The sequence below is a fragment of the Leptonychotes weddellii genome, chromosome 2, assembly GCF_054177405.1.
Source record: "Leptonychotes weddellii isolate Sample4059 chromosome 2, ASM5417740v2, whole genome shotgun sequence".
NCBI classification, from domain to species: domain Eukaryota; kingdom Metazoa; phylum Chordata; class Mammalia; order Carnivora; family Phocidae; genus Leptonychotes; species Leptonychotes weddellii.
In genome coordinates, this window is record NC_138370.1 from 123,506,356 (window position 1) to 123,529,012 (window position 22,657).

General features: G+C 42.7%; 1 protein-coding gene across 1 annotated transcript in view; it reads left to right on the plus strand.

The window, feature by feature from the left end:
* PPEF2 (protein phosphatase with EF-hand domain 2) overlaps nt 1-16,741 on the plus strand; it is a 213,795-nt gene extending 197,054 nt beyond the window's left edge. The window contains exons 12-18 of the mRNA XM_006744036.3: nt 3,279-3,665; nt 5,591-5,776; nt 7,577-7,719; nt 10,870-10,976; nt 12,567-12,730; nt 13,454-13,541; nt 15,799-16,741. Of these exons, the coding sequence (XP_006744099.3) occupies nt 3,279-3,665; nt 5,591-5,776; nt 7,577-7,719; nt 10,870-10,976; nt 12,567-12,730; nt 13,454-13,541; nt 15,799-16,052 (1,329 nt within the window). The 3' untranslated portion in view covers nt 16,053-16,741. The remainder of the gene's footprint in view (nt 1-3,278; nt 3,666-5,590; nt 5,777-7,576; nt 7,720-10,869; nt 10,977-12,566; nt 12,731-13,453; nt 13,542-15,798) is intronic.
* Nucleotides 16,742-22,657: the final 5,916 nt, after the last annotated feature.

Genomic DNA, 22,657 nt, shown 5'->3' on the forward strand with positions numbered 1-22,657 from the left:
ATGCCCTCATCTGTATAGGCCAAGGTGGCTTGCCACCACATCTGTATTCCAAGCAATAGGAGAGAGGAAGGAAGCGGGGGAAGAATATTCCTGCCCTTTAAAGATACAGGGAAGAAGTTGTATACCTCTCTTCTACTCTCCTCCCATTGTTGAGAAAATAGTTCCATGATCACACCTTGCTGGAAGGGAGGCTGGAAATGCAGTCTTCTCTCTGGTTGGCCACATGCATGGTACAAAAGTTGGGGTTTCCATTCCTATGGCAAAGAAGGGGAAAGTAGATTTGGGGGAGTGGTAGTCTGCCACACAGATACTGAAGTAGGGAAATATGTTCTTTTTCCCTTGAGTAGGTGTGGTGAGTGGTTATGCCATGACCCATGAAGTTGGAGACAAATGGATAGAAATTCTGTTTCTGCTACTTATAGAATATTACCTTGAAAAAGTTATTTATTATAACTTCAGTTTCTGAATCTATACAATAGGAATAGGAGTGACTGTATCCTAGATGTTGTGAGGATTAAATGAAAATGTGTGTACACATGCCTTACAAAATTTGTACTCAGCAAGTGGAAATGGTATGAACTACATTTGGCTGAAGTGACAGAAAACTTCAAATAACAATGGCTTAATGATTATCTCTTCCTTTCTGTAAATAAGCACTGGAAGCCAATAGTCCAGGGCTGGGGGAGTAACACCACGAAGTCACTAGGGACCGAGTTTCCTGCTTTCTTGTTGCTCCCCCATGCTGCATCATGACCCAGCATGGCTACCTGAGCCCAAATCGTCACGACCATGTTCTAGCAGCGTAGAAGAAAGGCATGTTTCTTCCCTTTAAGGACACTCAGGTGTACACAAAATTTTTGTTCCTATTTCTGTTCAGAATGTTGTCACATGTTAACATTTAGCCGAAAGGCAGATTGGAAAGTGTATTCTTCATTCCAGGTGGTATCTGTAAGAATCTGCGTTTCTATTTCTAAGGAGGAAGAGTAGACAGATGTTGGGTAGCCACACTCTGCCTTGATCTGTCCCTGTTGCTCCCCAAATTTCTATGCACATCCTGCTTGCCACACGTAGAACCATGCTTATCCCCTCCCCAATGGAGTCTACACTCAGGTCTCATCCCATAATTGCATCCAGTCCAAGGTTTCTGGATTCAAGTCCTATATATCAAGGTCTGGCTCTGGCCCCTTGTGGTCTGGTGACTGAAAGACGAGATATGTGTCCCTGCACCCACAAACTCAGTGTTGGAAAAGGAAAAGGATAACTCCTTAGCAGAGGTGGAAGGGGGGGGCACCTGCAACATTTTCAACAGCTTCCTCCAAAAATCCTCATTATAAATCCCCTCTCTGCTTCTCCATAATCTCAACCCCTTCATGTTCTTAATGGAGGAGGAGGGGCCCAAAGGGACCTAAAACCAGCTCTTAGTATTTCTTTTGTCAATTCTGCATGATGTCTGGCACCTCACTTTTTTTTAAATTCAAATATTCTGTTTTGCTGTATCTATGTCTGGAGGTAGAGACAGCAAGTCACGATAAAGCAGATTCACATTTAATGGGAAGAATCACATTTAATATATACAGGAGAAGTAGGGACTTTGGGAAAGAATGCTAAAGAACAGTTTATCTTCCATAGCTTAGCAAAAAGCTAACTTCCCAATAGTTGGTTTGCAAAGCTCTGGGGAGGGGTGATGTAGCCATCTGTACCAAGTCCTGGGATCACTTGGGCGGGAAACACAAGAGTAGGAGCCCCGGAGTCAGATATCTGGATTCAGTCCTGGTAATGTTCTAGTAACTCTGTGCCTCACGTTTCTCATCTGTACTATAAATGAGGATGCTATCTCACAGGGTGTGAGGGCTAATCAATCAATTCGTGTAAAACCATAAATGAGGATGCAGTCTCATAGCGGTGGCCTGAGGGTATCAATGAATTCATGTTAAGTGTCCAGCATAACATCTATTTACAAAGGGCGCAACACATATTAACGCTGTTATTCTCCTTAAAAATCAAAGTTAGGGATGTCTCTTGAGGGCAGATAATAACATCCTTAAAGTTACCTGAGGATGGAAAGGTTACCAGTTACCTGGTCCGGCCCTCACTCTGAGTTGCAACAAGGAGAGAAGGAGGGGGTTACCACTCCATTCACGTTTGGTGGCCTTTCACCCTCTATGCCCCGGGCTAAGCTGCCTAGGAAGTCATTAGAGCTTGTCCAAAGTTAGAGAACACCTCTGTTCTGTTCTATTCAATCTGGATTCCTCTTGAAACATCATTCAGGTTCTGCTGACCCTCTCTGAGTGTCCTTTGTCCTTGCCCTAAGCCAGTCCACACCAAGACATGGCTTCCTTGGATCACAGTCCTTACATCGATTTGCAGAAATCGATTCTTCTTCTCATTCTTTGATTATGTGCTTGCAGAGAGTTCCCGCTGTGCGTCAGACCTCTGTCGTTGATACCCTTCCAATGTTGTGTGCCTCGGTTTCCACTGTGGCACTCAGGCACGCCAGGAATGGGGGCTAGGTGCCACAGCTGTGCTCTGTGGCCTGACCCTTCTCTTTCCCATGATCAGAATTCTTCCAGCTTGTGACTCTATCGTCAGCCTGGTCCCAGTACCATGATGCCTCTGAGTCAGTGACAGGGACCATACTCAGTCTCTTTGGCCAAAAGATTCCCTTTCCAATTAGGTCCAGGCTGAAAAGAGGTGCTCTTCTCCTTCCTCAACAGGTAAAATAGCACTTCCTGTGAGATGCCACGAAGTCCTGCCTCTCCCACGGCAAAGCAACAAGTGTTTCCTATTCCAACATAGTTTAACCACAAGCTGCATTTCTTCTCCTTTGTTTTAGTACCCGGTTGAACAACAGGAAAGTCCATACAGGCTCACCTTCCTGAGACGTGCCCTTTCCCATCCTTGTCTACAATTCACTAGGCTCCTAGAGGAAACAGTGGTTTTGCTTAGGATTTCTCCAATTACCTGTGACAGAGGACCAGGTTTTTATAAATGTCCAGTTTGTCACACATGAGAACTTTTGTAAAATACAACATATATGAAGTACAAGAAAAATGAAATACAAACAAAAAAATTTAAGCCCACGGATCACGTGCTTGAATATCACAGCAGTATCCAACTGCCCTGACCGTTTCTAGAGGCTTCCTCGCCAGCCCCGTGCTCATCCTGCGCGGGGGGGGGGGGCAGGACCAGCGCTAGTGAGCGCGCTGACTTAGAGGGGCTACTCAAGAAACCACCTCGGGTTTCCTGCCGCCATCTGTGTCTTCTCTGGCCGTTTTTAGATCGTCTCCACCCTGAGGCGCAAAACGAGGAAGGAGCACGGGAAACCGGCGACGACGCAGGAGAAGGCCACCCCGCCGAGCTGCGCGGGGCGACCCACCCCGTGGTTTCTGCCCCAGAGCCGCTCTCTCCCCGCTTCGCCCCTGCGCCTGGGCTCCCGCGGGGCGCCCCGCGCCGGCCGCTCCTCCAGCATCCCCTGCAGCGGCCCGGCCGACGCGGAGGACCTGGCCCGGCGGGTGCGGCGCTCCGGGGACCTGGAGCTGGACAGGGGCCGGCAGCAGGCAGGCTTCCCGGGGAGCCGGGCGCAGGGGGAGCCGCTGCTCGTCACGCCAGAAGCCGACTCGGACGCCGACGAGCCGCCCGAGCCCACTCCGGAGGAGTGGAAGCAGGTGGGGGTGGCCAGGGGCTGCTCCCTGGCATTTGGCTGTCTTCGGGAGGGGCTTTTAAACAGAACGAATCTCTTCTCTCCCTGTGAATTCAGGGGATTTTTTCCCACCCCCTTTCCCTCTCCCCCTGGGGTTAGAACAGCCCAGAAGGATATTAGTATTTGCCTAATAACTCACATATTTTAGAGTTTCGTAGAGGTCGGTCGGCTGTGGCCGGTGGGCTCTGTTGCTGAGTAAACTTGGTTTAGTGACCTAGCCTCATTGGGGTGGGAAGGTAAGCCAGGACTTACTGGATGCTATTCCGTGATGTTTTGTTTTTAATGTGTCAGAAAGATGACCATGTAGCTCAAGGCCAAATGGGTTAGGTCACCAGCTTCTGTGGGCCTCTGTTATTAGGCAACTAAAGGCTTTTCCAGAATCTCCCGAAGTGTGTCATAGAGCCGCCCCTCGCTGCGAGGGAGACTGGGAAAGCAAGCGTTCAGCGATGCCCATTGCCACCCCAAACTCCCCATCAGAGTTCTGGTAGCAGGAAGGAAGAAGGAGAATGAATACAGAGTAGGCACTCACAGTGTTCGCCTAGATAGGACCCTGGCAGCCGCCCGGTGCGCACATTCCGCCGGGACAAGGCTGTGGCAGGGGCGCTTGTAATCCGTGCGGGAGATACACGTGGTGAGCTTGCGCCGCGGAGTTAGTAGCCCTGTGGGAACTTGCTGGTGTTCAGCCATTTCTGACTATAACCCTGGCAGTTTTTTAATGGTTTATCCAATAAAGAAAAGGAGAGAATGCAGAATTAGCTAAGAGCTAAAATTAGCAGAACTTGCGGATTGATTGGATGGAGGGTGCTGAGAAAAAGGAGTCGCAGCTGACTCTGAGGCTAGACACCTCAGAGAGATAGATATTGGGTTTCCGTTACATTCTCCCTGAGCTATGGATCCTGGGCTTCAGCAGCAATGTAGAGTGGAAATTTTAAAATAAATGCGAATCTCTCCTTTTGCAAAACATGACTCAATAATAGTGTTCCAATATTTACAAATCAAATGCACTTTCCCCCCTCAAAAGTACGTTTAGAAAGTACTGGGTGTCAACAACCAGAATACACCTGATTATTTCATGTAAATTATAGAAGATTGGCCATCAGTGTTTTCCTGAGTAGTAACAAAAGGATAGAACCTGAATTGCTGGAAAAGTTGTTCAACTCTTCTGCAAATTCTTTTAAAAATGCTGAAATTACTTGAAGAACTGAAACATTTGATTGCACTTTCCCAGGACCACAGCCGGGGCGTTGTGAACACTGCATGAGAGATCATGTTGCCAGTCCCATAACTTCTGCCTTCTCTTTGGGGCAAATGTCCAGGAGCCTGGAGCACTGGGGCTAACTGAAGATTTCTCCCAGAGCAGCTCCCTTTTTATCTGGTTTACATGTTGAGCTGTCATATAAGATTTATTTCCAACAAAGTGGGTAACATGCTTGTCAAACAATATGCACATATACACATGCTCCTTCTGTGAGTAATAAAAAATTCTGGAACCTCAGGTGTTCAAAATATAAGCATATGTCAGGGCACCTGAGTGGCTCAGTCAGTTAAGTGCCTTCAGCTCAGGTCATGATCCCAGGGTCCTGGGATCAAGCCCTGAGTCAGGCTCCCTGCTCAGTGGGGAGCCTGCTTCTCCTTCTCCCTCTGCCTCTCCGCCAGCTTGCGCTCTCCCTGTCTCTCTGTCAAATAAATAAATAAAATCTTTAAAAAATATAAAAGCATATGTCAAATATTGATCACATGGAAAATTATTCACTTATGCAAATACTTGTATGCTCTTCTTCCTCTCCTCCTCTGCTATTTACTCCTCCTCCTTCTCTTCCTCTTTTCATAGGAATGACTCTGCATATCTGTCTAGATTTTAGGAAATAATCCATCTCTTGGTCTCTCCAGGTGGTCGATATCCTGTGGAGTGATCCCATGGCCCAGGAGGGTTGCAAGGCTAACACCGTTCGAGGAGGAGGCTGTTATTTTGGACCTAATGTGACAGAACAGTTGCTACAGAAATACAACCTGCAGTTCCTGATCCGCTCCCATGAGTGCAAACCTGAGGGCTACGAGTTCTGCCACAGCCGCAAGGTGGGAGCCAGGCGGCAGTGGCGCGGGGGTGGTCCAGACCACTCCTCCCAGCCTGGACGAGCTCAGGCGCTTGGTTGCGCACAGTCAACTGCGCCTTGTGTTTGTTCTCCCACTTGCTCAAGGCAGCTAGGTCCTTTATAGTCACTGATCCTTGACTTTCACAGCCTATTTATTTATTTATTTATTTATTTATGGCAAATGTTTTCAAAGTATGTTATTTTATTTTTTTAAAGAATAAAAATATTAAATTTTATTTTTCTATTCTTTTTTTCACATTTTTTAAATTAACATATAATGTATTATTTGTTTCAGGGGTACAAGTCTGTGATTCATCAGCCTTACACAATTCATAGCGCTCACCAGAGCACATACCCTCCCCCATGTCCATCACCCAGCCACCCCATCCCTCCCACCTCCCTCCACTCCAGGAACCCTCAGTTGTTGAGGGTTTCCTGAGATTAAGTATGTTAATGTATTTTAATTTTAAAGATTTTATTTTTATTTATTTGAAAGAGAGCGCGCGCGTGCGCACGCACGTGAGTGGGGGAAGGGCAGAGGGAGAAACAGGCTCCCCACTGAGCAGGGAACCTGTCGAGGGGCTTGATCCCAGGACCCTGGGATCATGACCTGAGCCCAAGGCAGATGCTTAACCAAGTGAGCCACCCAGGCGCCCTTCACAGCCTCTTTAAAGCTCAAAATTTGATTGCTGCCACCACTCAGCAGTGCCCTGAGAGGAGAACAGAGGGGCAGATATTGTCCCATCTTGAGGACAGAAATATGGCCTGGGGTTTTCCCAGCCACATCTCCATTCCTTAAGTCACATCACTACGGGGTGACAGGATTTCTGCACTGTGCCCCAGCAGGGATTCAGGATTGTTTGTCTTCTCAGGAGCATATTTAATGTCCTGACTCATCTTTGCACATCTTAATCCTACAACGTTTGCCTAGCCCAGTGCCGCTAGGATGAGAGTATTGCCAGGAAAACTAACTCTTCAGGAGAATAACAGGTTTCCATGCGGGGGGAACAAAAAGTGAGATCAACTAATCTAAGAAACGTTTGGTTAATACAAGTTTGTCTACTGCAGGACTTCCGAGACCTTTAGTTTCCTGTATTCCTTGTAAATCTCCAAGAAGAGATGCAGTGTCTACCATTTCCCGATGTACCGACAGTGTGGAAACTTTTTTCACAGAACATCTTAGAAGACAGTTCTCTGTAGGAAGCTCCGCAGTGAGGCCTCACACCAGCTTTCACAACTGGTGTACCGATTATAATGGCCTTCCCAAATTATCCGATCCAGCTTGCCTCTAAGTTGAACCAAATGAAGTGTTTTGTCTGACCCCTGCTGTTGTCCTTGAGATAAAAATGTGAAGAAACCGTGTTGTGGGACGCCCAGGTGGCTCAGTTGGTTGAGCGTCGCCTTCAGCTCAAGTCGTGATCCTGGGAGTCCTGGGCTCCAGGCTCCTGTCGGGCTCCCGGCTCAGCAGGGAGTCTGCTTCTCCCTCTGCCTCTGCCCCTCCCCACTGGTGTTCTCCCTCTCGCGCTCACTCTCTCTCAGATAAATAAATAAATAAATAAATAAATAAATAAATAAATAAATAAATAAAATCTTAAAAAAAAAGATATCATGTTATGGATATCCCATCAGAATTCAAGTTGTTACTGCTTGAATCACAACTCCTGCCTTACTAGCATTGATGACTTTAAAAATTGAAAAGATCCATGGGTGGGGTCGAGGAGGGTGAAGAGTTCTTGAGTTCTTCAGTGAACCTGAATGCCTTTCTCTCTCTGTTCTGATGTAGGTGTTAACCATCTTTTCTGCCTCCAACTACTATGAAGTTGGCAGTAACAGAGGTGCCTACGTCAAGCTGGGGCCGGCCTTGACTCCATACATCGTGCAGTATCAAGCTAACAAGGCAACCCACATGCTGACTATGAGGCAAAGGCAAGACTTTTTAATGAACGATTTTCAGAAAAACAGAATTATGGTCTTTGTAGAAACTTCAAAATGTCCAGCATCATTACATTTATCCAAATTCTAAGTGAGAATTCATAATGTGTGGGGCACCTGGGTGGCTCAGTCGGTTAAGCGTCCGACTCGACCTCAGCTCAGGTCTTGCTCTCAGAGTTGTGAGTTCAAGCCCCACATTGGGCTCCACGCTGGGCATGGAGCCTACTTAAAACAACAAAAACAACAACAACAAAATTTAGCTATGTCAGCAATAAGGTCTACAATAGGAGAATGTAGGGTCCTGTTTCTTCTCCTCCATACACTTTAAGATCTGTACCTACCCACCATTAATGGAAGCAACAAATTTGCTTCCTCCAGAAATTATTCTCAATGGGAGCATCTTGCGTAAAGTCCATATACCAGGCCACTGAGTCTTTCCAGGGTCACTCTTACATTTTTTCTCATCCTTAAAGAGTTTGTTTTGCCCCATAAGCCACAGACAAAGTTTCTTTGTTTTCTAGGGATTTGACAGATGGGTTTCAGTCCACACATTTGTTGACAGTGCCCTTTTCTTCCTGGGAAGGAAGTGTGTAATATTACTTACATGGCTTCTGTTGAGATGATTCTGAGTTCTAACCTTAGCTGAGAGCTTACCACCCACTAAGTGCTATTATAAAGAATTTATATGTATTGTCTCACAACGAACTTATGAAATACATATGAATTTCAGTTTTATAGAGGAGATCATCAAGGAACACAGGTTAAATCAGCTGGCTCATGGTCCCACAGCTAACACACGGTGAAGGCAAGCCTTGAGCCAGGCAGTCTTATCTCAGAAATCACACCCTTCACAGACTTGCAGTCCTGCCTCCCACCAAGAAGATGGTCTCAGAGTACATAAGCTGCTAACAGATGCAGTTTTAGTGCTCCTGAACAAGCTTCTTTAATTATCAGATGGACTAATTAGAAATCAAAACAAAGTTAACATAAACCCAGTGGAAAGAGAACACATTAATATTTAACATCTGCCTGTGTGAGTGCTATAAAAGTGCCTTATTTTAAATCACTCTTGAGTTATTAACTATCAAGAGTTATTAAACCCTCAAGTTATTAAAAAATCAAGGCCAGCATCACTCAAGAAGAAGTTTCATATGAGAATTTAAACTCATTAAGTGATAGTCAAACCTACTGTGCAGAGGCATCAACCAGGGGAGCTTGACCAAAACTCAGCCACCCTAGGCTCACTGCAGCCTCACTACCACAGTCTCAGAGGTGGGCCCCGGGCAACTGGAATGCCCGATTCCATGGGATTTAGGTGTTGTAAGAGCTCTTTGAAATATTCACTGATTGTATGAAAGCAAGTAAACATCACCTAATTTACCCAGAAATCACTTGTCCAACAACTTCAACTCCCTGGAGCAGAAGTAAGGGGGAAATGTCCCTGACCATCCATAATTGATGGCTCAGTGTCCATAAACTCAAGATCATGTTTTTCTTAGAAGAGGCCTCATTCGGCATCCATTTACTTTTGGTTCACATCCACACCTCACAATAATAGGTTAGCTTGCCTAGAATTCACCTGTCAAGATTGATTGCTGGTCCCACCCCTTATTAGCTATCTGACCTTGGATTAGTTACTTTGTAATGGGCATAATAATCGGACCTACCTCAGTGAGTGTTGGAGGACTGAGATAATCCATGGAGAGACCTGCATTTAGTTAGTGTTCACCATTTGCTGCTTGATGTAGAAACAGAGCGCCTTGTACAACTAGACAGCTCCTGAGAGCATCACCATACTACATCCCTGCATGATAATGATGGATGACGACAACATAACAGAAGATAGTTTAAATGCTTTGCCAAACCAATGGTTTGTAAACTTTGGCGGGGAGAGGGAGTCCCATACTTCTTTTTTTAAGATTTGCTTATTTTTTTATTGGAGGGGGAGCATGCGCAAGCAGGGGAGGGGCAGAGGGAGAGGAAGAGAATCTCTAGCAGACTCCCCGTTGAGTGCAGAGACTGATGTGGGGCTCGATCACACAACCCTGAGATCATGACCTGAGCCAAAACCAAGGGTTGGACGCTTAACTGACTGAGCCACCCAGGTGCCCCAGGGAGTCCCATATGTCTTCTAACCTTTGATGAAACAATGAACTCCCTCCAGAAAAAGCAAATACACTCACATACCCATACATTTAAGGATGAGTTTTAGGCAGTTTACACTCTCCTAGGAGGTCTATGGAGCCCACTTAAGGACTATTACGCTAAACACCTTAAACTGCAAGGAAGATTTTCATCAAACATGATTGAAACTCTGTGTATGTGTGTGCACATGTGTGTGTGGAACTGTTAGTGTGGGAAAAGATAGGTTATCTGGTCATCATTTATAGAATGGCTGGTTCCTCAATGAGGCAGGACAAAGTATAGATTTACCTTTATCTCTTTTTTTCTTTACCTTTATCCCTTTTTATCTTTTTATTCATTCAACTCCGCATATTTGAACACTTACTTTGGGCCTAGTGCTGTGCCCAGCATTACTCTTTTGATCCAATAAGAATGAAAAAACTAAATTAGTGTTATTTCATTATTCATAAATCTTGCCTTGTGCATATTTAACATAATAATAAATTATAAGGAAAGCATATGAGTAGGATAACAGATACTATTTACTGAGTGCTTTCAATGTGCTGGGCTTTCTTCTAAGTGCTTTATATGAATTTACTTTTTTAATCTTCACAATAATCCTATGAGGTAGGTACCATGTTTCTTTCTTTCTTTCCTTTTTTTTTTTTTTTTTTTTCTTGGTAGGTACCATTTTTATCCCTCTTTTGCAGATGGGGAAATTGAGGTGCAGTACAGTAGGATAACTTTACCATAAAGGTGGTCTTTTTCCAGAACTTTTCTGTAACCACTATCCGGCACTGGGAAGGACAGGGGCAGGTCCTATTTGTACCCAGCAGGGAGAAGTGGGAGAAATAGGAGATGGAGGTTTTCCTTCAAAAACTGAGCTCTCCTCCCCCAGACTGAGCTCTAGGGAGGTTGAGATGTTAAGAGAGAGAGAGGAGTGTGGTAAGAAAAACAAACCCATGGCTATTTCCTCTATGTTAACTTCTTAAAAATGTTTATTTTCATCTCCTGTCCCAGGATTAGCAGAGTAGAGGAGTCAGCTCTGAGATCTCTGCGGGAAAAGTTATTTGCTCATTCCTCCCATCTTCTTGGTGAATTTAAGAAGCATGATGCAGATAAGACCGGTGAGACCATGGGGTACCTGGGTGGCTCAGTCGTTAAGCGTCTGCCTTCGGCTCAGGTCATGATCTCAGGGTCCTGGGATCGAGCCCCACATCGGGCTCCCTGCTCGGCAGGAAGCCTGCTTCTCCCTCTCCCACTCCCCCTGCTTGTGTTCCCTCTCTCGCTGTGCCTCTCTCTGTCAAATAAATAAATAAAATCTTTTTTAAAAAAGAAAAACAAAAACAAAAAGAACCGGTGAGACCAAGCAAGAAAATATTCCTAAAAGGAAGCTGGCCAAGAAAAACTGTGTCGCAGAAGTTATCAAACCAGTATTTGTTGAACTAATGACCAAAGGACATCTTTGACTACTTTCTTCATTTTATTCAACTTAATGCTCCAGTTATCTTTTCTAAATTTTAAAATTCCAAACTTTTATTTATTTTTTAAAGATTTTATTTATTTATTTGAGAGAAAGAGAGAAAGTGAGAGAGAGCACAAGCAGGGTGAAGGGCAGAGGGAGAAGCAGGCTTTCCACGGAGCAGGGAGCCCGATGCGGGGCTCGGTCCCAGCACACCAGGATCATGACCTGAGCTGAAGGCATACACTTAACCGACTGAGCCACTCAGGTGCCCCTAAAATTCCAAGCTTTTAACAGAATGTGAATTTAGCTAAATATAGACGGAGATGGTGAAAAGAAATGGAGTGAAAGGGATGGTGACAAGGCCAGAACTAAGCAAAAAGCAACTAGTGGGGGAGGTTACAAGCATATATCCAAAATTAGCAAAAGATCAATGATTTGGCTTCTTGTTCTTGCTTAGTGTGTACATATCTATTCTGTGTTCTATAATCAAAGCTAGAAATTTTGTCTTTGTTCAACTCAATAGAATGTCTAATAGACATTGACCACATATATATAGCCCTATTAGAAAATAGCAGTAACAATCATAAATTCACAGCAATATCTGTTCATATATGTATCAACAACTAATGCTATATATACATATAGTTTTAGGATATCCTTTATAGGAGCGTTATGTGACTTTTCAATAGTGTTGCCAGATTTAGCAAAAACAGGATGTTTAACAAAAACAGGATGCCTAGGGGCGCCTGGGTGGCTCAGTCGTTAAGCGTCTGCCTTCGGTTCAGGTCATGACCCCGGGGTCCTGGGATCGAGCCCCGCATCGGGCTCCCTGCTCAGCGGAGAGCCTGCTTCTCCCTCTGCCACTCCCCCTGCTTGTGTTCCCTCTCTCGCTGTGTCTCTGTCAAATAAATAAATAAAATCTTAAAAAACAAACAAACAAACAGGATGCCTAATTAAATTTGAATTATAGATAGACAACAAATAATTTTAAAATATAATTATGTCCCATGCAATATTTGGGCCATATACTTTGTGGTCTTTCTGAAATTCTTATTTAATTGGGCATCCTGTATTTTATCTTGCAACCCCAGTTTCCAGCAAACTCTACCTGGACCCACAAAAATAGTGACAGTGCCCATTATTTCTATTACCTGCAGACAGCAAGAAGTATGTTGGGACAAAAAAGTCTGCACTGCGGGGCAGGACGCTGGACTTATAAGTGACAAGTCAACAAATCATCTCGTTGCTGTAGGTTTCATCTCCCTTAGTGACTGGGCAGAAGCCGTGGAGTCTGTGCTGCGTCTAGGACTCCCCTGGCGGATGCTGAGGCCACAGCTGGTGAGCAGTTCTATGGATAACACGTTGGAGTACAAGTCCTGGCTGGAGGGCTTGGCCAAAGAACAATTGAGCCATGAGGTAATGGTGTGAAGATGCTGGATGAAGCCATACTGGGGCCCATGAAGCTCCCGATGGAGAACTTTGAATCAGAAACAGTCAGATATTGAGAACCCAGAAAAGACGATAGATGCGAAAAGGGAACTACTTGTTGAGTTTTTATATGTCAGGTTTTGTGTTAAGTGACTTACATATGTTGCCTCAATTTATCCTCAAAATACCTACCCCAAGAGTATGGTATTATCAGCACCATTATACCTATGAGGCACTGCTCACCAAGCTTCTAGATTGTAGAATTGGGACTCAAACCCAGGTCTGTCTGACTTCCCTGGCACCATCCTGCTTCCCTCACTAAAAAAAAAAAAAAAAAAGGATTTATTCAGTAAATACTTAATGAATGTATAATGTATGTGAGGCCTTGGGCTAGGTACTTTTTAAAATGGCTTTATTTCAATATAATTCATGTGCCATACAATTCATCCATTCAAACTGTACAATTCAGCGGTTTTTCATATATTCACAGATACATACAGCCATTACCAGGGTCCATTTTAGAACATTTTCATCATGGTCTATAAGTACTTCTTAAACCCTTAGATTATTTGGTAGGCTGAAGGGGTTGGGAATAAAATCTCTTCAGTCTGTTTCAACCGTATCTTATTGTCAGGGTCGATTGTGGGTTAATTATATATTAGGGCAAGCCTAAACATAAGATATAGAAAGAACATGTATTTTCTTTTGCAGAACATACAGTCAAGTTTGCTGGAAACACTGTATCGGAACCGATCCAACCTGGAGACCATCTTTAGGATCATAGACAGTGATCATTCAGGTGAAGACACTCACTAGCCTATCACTTCTGACGCAAAATACGTACTTTACCTCCCACCCTTCAGTCTCCTTCCTGATCATTTAGCTCTCTACTCGAGCACTTCGGGAGCAAAGTAAATGATTATGCTTATAAATAAATGGCAGAAACTAGAAAAATATTTGGGCACTACGAGCAATCCATATAGAGGAGGGGTAGGGCAGAGAATGCAGACAAACTGGATGAGAACTTCTCATAGAAAAAACTGTGATTAGAAGATGTGGTGTCCCTTATAGTTGTATCAAAAATAGCCATAAAGTAATGGGGAGTGCCTAGAGCAGAAAGAATTTTACAATCTCACTCCCGAAGTATTCTTTTTTAAATCCTTATTTTGGAATAATTACAGATTTACAGGACATACCAAAAAATGTACAGGGATGTCTTGGATGCTCTCACCCTGTTCCCCCAATGGTCCAAAGACCTTTTTCAATGTTACTACTCTCTTCCCACCTATTTTTAGGTATAATTCACATACCGTATAATTTATTCACTTAAAACGTTCAGTTCACTGGTTCTTAGTATATTCACAAGGTTGTGTAAGCATCACTACTATCCAATTATAGAACATTTCATCACCCTAAAAAGAAACCCAGACCCATTAGCAGTCACTCTCTATCCCTGTCCCTTCTCCATCAGCCCCTGACACCCATTAGTCTGCTTTCTGTCTCTAAGGATTTGCCTAGTCTGGACATTTTGTATAATTGGAATCCTACAATATTATGGCTTTTGGTGTCTGGCTTCTTTTACTTTGCGTAATGTATTCACAGTTCATCCATGTTGTAGCATGTATTAGTTCTTTATTCCTCTTTATAGCTGGCTAATATTCCATTGTATGGATATATATACCACATTTTGTTTATCCATTCATCAGTTGATAGACATTTAGATGGTTTCCACTTTTTGGCTTTTATGCATAATGACGCTGTGAACATTTGTGTACAACTTTTTATGTGAACATATGTTTTTTTATTCTCCTGGATGTATTCCTAGGAGTGCAATTGCTGAATCATATCATAAAACTATGTTTTGCTTTTTGAGGAACTGCCAAACTGTTTTCTACAGTGGCTATACCATTTCAGAATCCTATTGACAAGGTTTGAGGGCTCCAGTCTCTCCTTATTCTCCTATCATCACCAACACTTGCAACCCCCACCCTGTTTTATAGCCATTCCTGCTGGGTGTGCAGTATCTCATGGTTTTGATTTGCTTTTCCTTAATAACCAATGATATTGAGCATCTTTTCATGTGCTTATTGGAAATTTTTATATATTCTCTGGAGAAATGTCGATTCAGATCCTTTGCCCATCTTTTGAGTTATTCATCTTTTTGTTGTTGAGTTATGAGAGTTCTTTATATGTTCTAGATACTATGCCATGATCAGATATATGATTTGCAAATATGTTCTCCAACTTTATAGATTGTCTTTTCACTTTCTTGGTAGTTTCCTTTGATGCACAAAGTTTTTTAATTAAAAAAAAAGTCCAATTTATCTTTTTTGTTGTTTGTGTTTTTGGTGTCATATCTAAGAAACCATGACATATTCCAAGGTCACAGAGATTTACATCTATGTTTTTTTTCTAAGAGTTTTATACTTTTAGCTCTTCCAATTAGGTCTTTGATTCATTTTGAGTCAATTTTTGTTGGTAGTGCAAGGTAGGGGGTTTAGCTTCATTCTTTTACATGAGGATATGCAGTTGTCTACTACCATATGTTGAAAACACAATTCTTTCCCCATTGAATGGTCTTGGAACCCTTGTAAAAAAAAAAAAAATCAATTGACCATAGGTGTATGGGTCCAAAGGCTTTTAATAAGCAAAATAAATTATATGTTTGGGATGACTTAACATGTGGCTTCTCAGGATTGTCACTATTGACATGTTGGCCTGAATATTTCTTTGTTTTGGGGTCCATCCTGTGTATTGTAGGATATTTAGCAGCATCCCTGGCATTTATGTACTAGATACGAGTAACACTCACCACCACCCCGGTCATGACAATCAAAAATGTCTCCAGAAGAAGGGAAGCAAAACTGCTCCGAGTTGAGAACCACTGGTGATCCCTTGGTTTTGTGCCACCCCCTTGGGAGTTTAAACTAGATACAAGGCCTTGGGTATCTTTGTCTGTTCAACGGTAAGGAACAGGTGTCCCTGCAAGAATGTCAGAGGAAATGAACATTGAAAATTAGACTGACTCACTGACATGAGTTCCTCTCTCTGCTAAGGGTTCATCTCACTGGACGAGTTCAGGCAGACCTGGAAGCTGTTCAGCTCTCATATGAACATTGACATTACAGATGACTGCATCTGTGACCTTGCCCGGAGCATTGACTTCAACAAGGATGGCCACATCGACATCAATGAGTTCCTGGAGGCCTTCCGCCTTGTGGAGCAATCCTGCACAGAGGGCGATGCCTCAGATTGCCCCCAAGCCACAAACACTAACGACAGTGGCTGCAGCAAGCCCAGCACACCCTAAGAGCAGCCTGGTGTCCGGCTCCCATGGTGCCTTATAGCCAAGACTGAGCTTGTCCCTGGAATAGCTCCCTTATTCTCCAGAGGTTTGTGGAATTTTAGGCTGAGAAATTGCCTACCAGTGTGCGTCAGAATCAGCTCTTTGGGTGTGTTTGTGTGTTTTTGTGTGTGTGTGTGTGTGTGTGTTTAAATATGTAGGTACCCCATCCCCATCTCAGAAGTTTCACAGGGTAAGACCCAGGTATAAATATTTTAAATTCTCAAGTCTACCCCAGTTAAGAACCACTGATAATTCAATCCCCTCATTGTTTTCATTTCATACATTTTAATTATTGTGGGTTTTTTTTAAGATTTTATTTATTTGACAGAGACAGCAAGAGAGGGAACACAAGCAAGGGGAGTGGGAGAGGGAGAAGCAGGCTTCCAGCTGAGCAGGGAGCCCGATGCGGGGCTCAATCCCAGGACCCTGGGATCATGACCTGAGCCGAAGGCAGACGCTTAATGACTGAGCCACCCAGGCGCCCCTTAATTATTGTTTTTAAAAAATCTTATTGATAAAGTTATGAAAAATTGTGCAATCCCATGACCCAAACATGGATTCTTTTCATTATTTATTTTTCTTGTTATAACTATAGTTTTTATATAATTTAATGTTCTGCTTTTTTAAAAAATAAAATCACATCTACTTGTAAATACTTTCCTGTGTTGCTACATAGTCCTCATGATTATTAGTTTAATGGCTGCATAATTTTCTTTCAATTGGACGCACTGTAATTTGTTCAGTTACTCTCCAGGAGTGAAACATGTGCATTGTTTTTAGTTTTTCATTATTATCAATAACACCATGGTTAATAACTTTGTACATATAGCTTGTTTTACAAAAGTCTTTGGAATTATACATTGTCTTAAGATAAAATCCCAGGAACGGATTACTTTGTCACAGAGTACCGTATCAGTCTATAAGAAGATTTCCTATAAGGAATTGGCTCACATGATTATGGAGGCTGAGAAATCCCAAGACTTGCAGTCAGCAAGATGGAGACCCAGGAGAGCTGATCGTGGTGTGGTCCCAATCCAAGTCTGTAGGCCTAAGTACCAGGAGGGCCGATGGTTTAAGTACAGTCTGAGCTTGAATCCAAAGGCAGGAGAAGACAGAGGTCTCAGCTCAAAGAAGAAAGTCAAGCAGAGAGAGAGAATTCCTTTTTACTCAGCCTTCTATTCTATCCAGGCCTACAGGGAATAGGATGAGGCCCACCCACATTAGGGAGGGCAATCTGCTTTACTCAGTCTACCCATTCAAATGTTAACCTCATTAGGTGTACTCAGAAATAACATCTAACCAAAAATCTGGGCATCCATGGTCAAGTTGACACAGGTGTGAACATTTTAATGGCAGCTTGCTTTTTAGGACTGAGCACATCCATGAACTCACAAGCTCTGAGTGTAATCATCTGTAATTTTTGCTAAGGATGAATGTTGGTATTTCTGTGCTATTTTAATCTACCTTTCTGACTTAGAGTCTTCCCACCTCATTTTATTTTTAAAGTAAGGAAGTTGAGGTCCAGAAAGCTAGCTGCGTAAAAGATCTAGTTAATGACACGGCCAGGACCAGGACCCGTGATCCCTGCTCCAGTCAGTGTTCTTTCCAGTTTTGCCAGGACTACATCATCTGTTTGGTTTGACATTGAGCGAGCCCTTTTTCTTCTGTGGCAAACAATCTCTAAAGTGCCTCCTGCCCTCAATGATTTCCTGCCTCCTGGTGTTCTTGCCTTTGTGTGATGCCTCCCCGTGAATGCAGGCAGGACCTGTGACTTGCTTCTAACCAACAGAATATGGCAAAAGTGGTGGGTGTTAATCTTGTGATTACATTACATTATATAAAAATGTTTGTTAGTAGACTGGAGCAAAAGATGATCCTAGCTGGCTTGACGAAGCAACAGGTGATGTTGAAGGAACCCGTGTGGCAAGGAACTTTGGGTGGCTTGTAGGATTTACAGATGGCTTCCAATGGGTGGCTACACAAAGCCAGGGTCTTCAATCATACAGCTGTAAGGAAACACATTTTGCAAACAACCCTATTTAGCTTGGAAGCAGATTATTCCAGATGTAATTGAGCCTCCAGATGGAAATGCAGCCTGGCCAACACCTTGACTGCAGGTGTGTGAGACCTTGAGCTGAGGATGTAGTAAAGCCATGCCCAGACTCCTGGCCCACAAAAACTATTAGATAATAAAGGTATGTTGTTCTAAGCCACTAAGTTTGTGGTCATTTGCTCCACAGCATAGAAAACGACACAACTTGCTTCTTGGAAAATGTTTTATTTTCTTATTCTACTACTCTAGAAAAGTCTGGATTTCCTTCGGTGAGTACAATCCAGAGAAGAGTTAAGATATTTTAGTGAATACATATGACCCATGTGTTTATCTTGCCTGAATTAGTAACTAAGAGATCAAATATACTAGTGAATTTATGTTTTTTTTAAGATTCTATTTATTTATTTGAGAGAGAGAGAGAGCACCAGCAGTGGGGAAGGGCAGAGGGAGAGAAACAGACTCCCTGCAGAGCTCGACATGGGGCTCGATCCCAGGACCTTGAGATCATGACCCAAGCTGAAGGCAGATGCTTAAACCACTGAGCCACCCAAACGCCCCTGAATTCATGTTTATATCTGTCTGACATATCTTGTGCAAACGGCTCAAATTCAACAAATAAAGTGCTTGTTATTTTCATGCCATTTCATGACATTCCCCACTTCATTGTGATTAAAGGTAAGCAAATATTCTGAGGCTTCAAAGGAATAACTCATAAAACAAACAAAAGGATAACTCAGTGTCAGTGAGATAGAGCTTTGGGGATTTACTCGCATCTGGGCAATGGCCCACAAAGACCATCTCTCTCCAAACAAAGGCAAGGGTGAGGCCTATCAAGGCAAAAGTCACAAAGCTTCACAAGTGATGGGTAGTTGAAACAAGTCCTTGGCTTGTCGATCCAGAACCGGTTGGTTGTAGTGGAGCTCTGTGGGTTGATTGCTAAACCTGGAGGTCCTTTCTTGAGTGTAGATAGCACAATCACAGATTCATATCAGGCTGTTCTGCTCATTCTAACCAGTTTTCTGGGAAGCATCTTGCCTTCTTCAGGGGCACTCACTGTTTGCTGTCTTACAGCCTTCTGGCTCTGTGTCCCGCAGTGGGCAAGTCCTATGCGCACACTCAAGGCTCAGAAAAGATTTCCTTTCTCCATTAGCATAGTGAATTAGTAGGGAGTTGTTTCAAGGGAGTTTTAATTTAAAAGGAATTTTAAAATTGTGCAAGGAAGAAATAGCAAAATCATACCTCTAATCTAGTGATGTGGCCTTAAACTGCTAATTAAAATCATCTGGGGAGATTTTATTTTATTTTTTTAAAGATTTTATTTATTTATTTGAGAGAGAAAGAATGAGACAGAGAGAGCATGAGGCGTGGGGGGGGGGGAGGTAGGGTCAGAGGGAGAAGCAGACTCCCTGCTGAGCGGGGAGTCTGATTCGGGACTCAATCCCAGGACTCCAGGATCATGACCTGAGCTGAAGGCAGTCGCTAAACCAACTGAGCCACCCAGGCACCCTCTGGGGAGCTTTTAAAACAAAGGCTGCCTGTGGCCTCACTCCAGATGCACTAAATCAAAATCTCTTGAGGCCATGCTATCGGAATGTTTAAAATGCTCCCCCGGTGATTCTTTTTTTTTTTCTTTTAATTTTTTTTTTTTGTTTTATTTATTTATTCATGAGAGTCAGAGAGAGAGATAGAGGCAGCGGCAGAGGGAGAAGCAGGCTTCCTGCCTAGCAGGGAGCCCGATGCGGGACTCGATCCCAGGACCCTGGGATCGTGACCTGAGCCGAAGGCAGACGCTTAACCATCTGAGCCACCCAGGTGTCCCTCCCCAGGTGATTCTAATGTGCAGCCAGGCTTGCATCCTGCTGAGCTAACTAGTTTACCCTGCAATAGTGAAGGGTGATTATTTGGTAAGACTCTAAGCACTTTTTGCACTGGTTTAACTGTAAGTATGAGAGGCCAATTCAGAAACCTAACAATTTAGATTTAAGATGAGGAAACTGCCAAATACCCACAAGTAGTATTAACAGACTGATGGAGAGAAATGAAACATACCTACTTCACTTGGAGCTTTAATGGACATTCAAAACTTAACATTTACAAAATAAGCTCCTATATTCCCCCCAAAATCTTTTCCTCTTATGATCTGATTATATGTCAATTTCATCCTACCAGTTTCCTTATGCAAAACAAGCAAAAAAAAAAAACCCCACACAAAACCCCAAAAACTTCTTTTTCTCATTTCCCACAACCAATCCATCCACAAATCTTGTTGACTCTGCCTTCAAAACACATCCAGAATGGAACTTCTTCTTACTCTTCCCTAGTCTAAGCCATATTATTTCTCATTCTCTCCACTTCCTCCATTACCTACATCACAGCGATTCTCAAAGTTTTTGATCACAGGATCCTTTTACACTGTTAAAAATTATTGAAGGTCTCAAAGAGCTTTTCCTTATATGGGTTATATCTGTTGATGTTTACTGTATTAGAAATTGAAACTGAGAAATAGTTAAGATACTTATTAATTGTTTAAAAAGAACAATATATTTATTAAATGTCAACATAAGTAACATATTTTTAAACTTTTTATTTTGAAGTAATTATAGACTATAAGAAGTTAAATAATGCAGAGAGATCCCATGTTCCCATCACCCTCCTCCATCTTACTTCATTACAGTGATTTATCAAAATCAAGAAATTGATAATAAATAACACATTTTAAAGAAGATTAACTATATATCACAAAACAAAGAAAATACTGAGAAGAGTGGCATTGTTTTACATATTTGAAAATCTCTTCAATGTCTGGCTTATTAGAAGACAGCTGGAGGGGCGCCTGGGTGGCTCAGTCGTTAAGCGCCTGCCTTCGGCTCAGGTCATGATCCCAGGGATCTGGGATTGAGCCCCGCATCAGGCTCCCTGCTCAGCGGAGAGCCTGCTTCTCCCTCTCCCAGTCCCCCTGCTTGTGTTCCCTCTCTCACTGTGTCTCTCTCTGTCAAATAAATAAATAAAATCTTTAAAAAAATAAAAATTAAAAAAATTTAAAAAAGAAGACAGCTGGATTATTATATCTGCTTCTGCTGGCAATCTGCTGTGATGTTTTGTTGGCTGAAGTATATGAAAAAAAATCGAACCTCGTATGGATATGTAATTGAAAAAGAATGGAGTATTTTAATAACCTTTTCAGATAATTGTGTGTAATCAAACAGTTTTCTTTGATACTACACCAAAATTTGACAAATGGTAGTTCTTAAATGCTAGTAGAAACGAATAATTTATAACATCCATAAATGTTTTGTGCAGTGAACACCATACAGCCAAAGACCACCAGGAACACACCTATAACTGAACAAAGCTAGGTTTGCTGGTGTTCCAACCCAGCCAATAGCAGCCCTGGCTGATAACACATGGAGCAGAAGAATCACCCAGCTGAGCCCCATTAATGCACAGAATCATGAAATATAATAAATGGTTATTGTTGTCTTAAGCCACTAGCTTTTGGGATAATTGCATAAATAACCCCAAACATTGACAATCCAAGGAATTAAAGTTTAGCCATGTTAATCAAAATGGAAGGATAATTTTAGGAAGTGCTCATACTCCCCAAAAACATTGTTTTCTAAGAATATATTAATTATCATGAAAGTCTTTTTCTGTTTTGAGATTTTTGACATGTCTTCAATTTGTAAGTATTTTGGGGCTTTGTTGTTATTATTAAACAATTACTCCTGCTGCTGGACATAGAATACACATGCAGGTATAATTAATGTTTCATAAATCTTTAACAATCATTGCTTTAAATGTGAGCGTTTGTTTCTATAGAACTCAAACCTTTGATCCGTATTTTAATTTTAATTAATTAATTAATTAATTTTTAAAAGATATTTATTTATTTATTTAAGAGAGAAAGAGAGCACAAGCAGGGGCAGAGGCAGAGGGAGAAGCCGACTCCCCACTAAGTGGGAAGAGCGCCCCAGGAAAGTTGTGAGGGAAATCTCGAAAAAACAAATCTTATCACCAAGGCTATTATTACTCAATATCCTTTGAGGTTTTCTAATCCTCATGGGATAGTTTTGCAATTGAAAAAATACAATAAAAATACATATTTAAAAACTAAAAAAGGGCCTCTACGCCTTAAAATTATGCTTTTAAAGCCACTAGGTGTCACCCTGAGCAAATGCTCTGAGTCTCAGCAGTCGCGGCCAGAAAATGTTGATCCCTCATCAATCAGCTAGAAATAGCCTGTAGTCTGGTCTCAGGGAAACGCTGACTTCCGGTCCCATAGAAGTCTTGGCGCCCAGTGGTTGAATCAGGAAAGGAGAGGCAGGAACAGACAGGTGAAGCCAGAACAACGGGGGAGGCAGGGCTCAGCCCGCCGCCGGAGTTGGGAAGGGGATCCTCACACACCGCACTCGGCGGCACAGTCGCGCAGCTCCCTCCTTATTTCCCCGGCCTTGAATTTACGTGCGTTGGCTGTGTACCTTGACAATTGGTTTTGTTTCCAAAATGGCTACCCTCA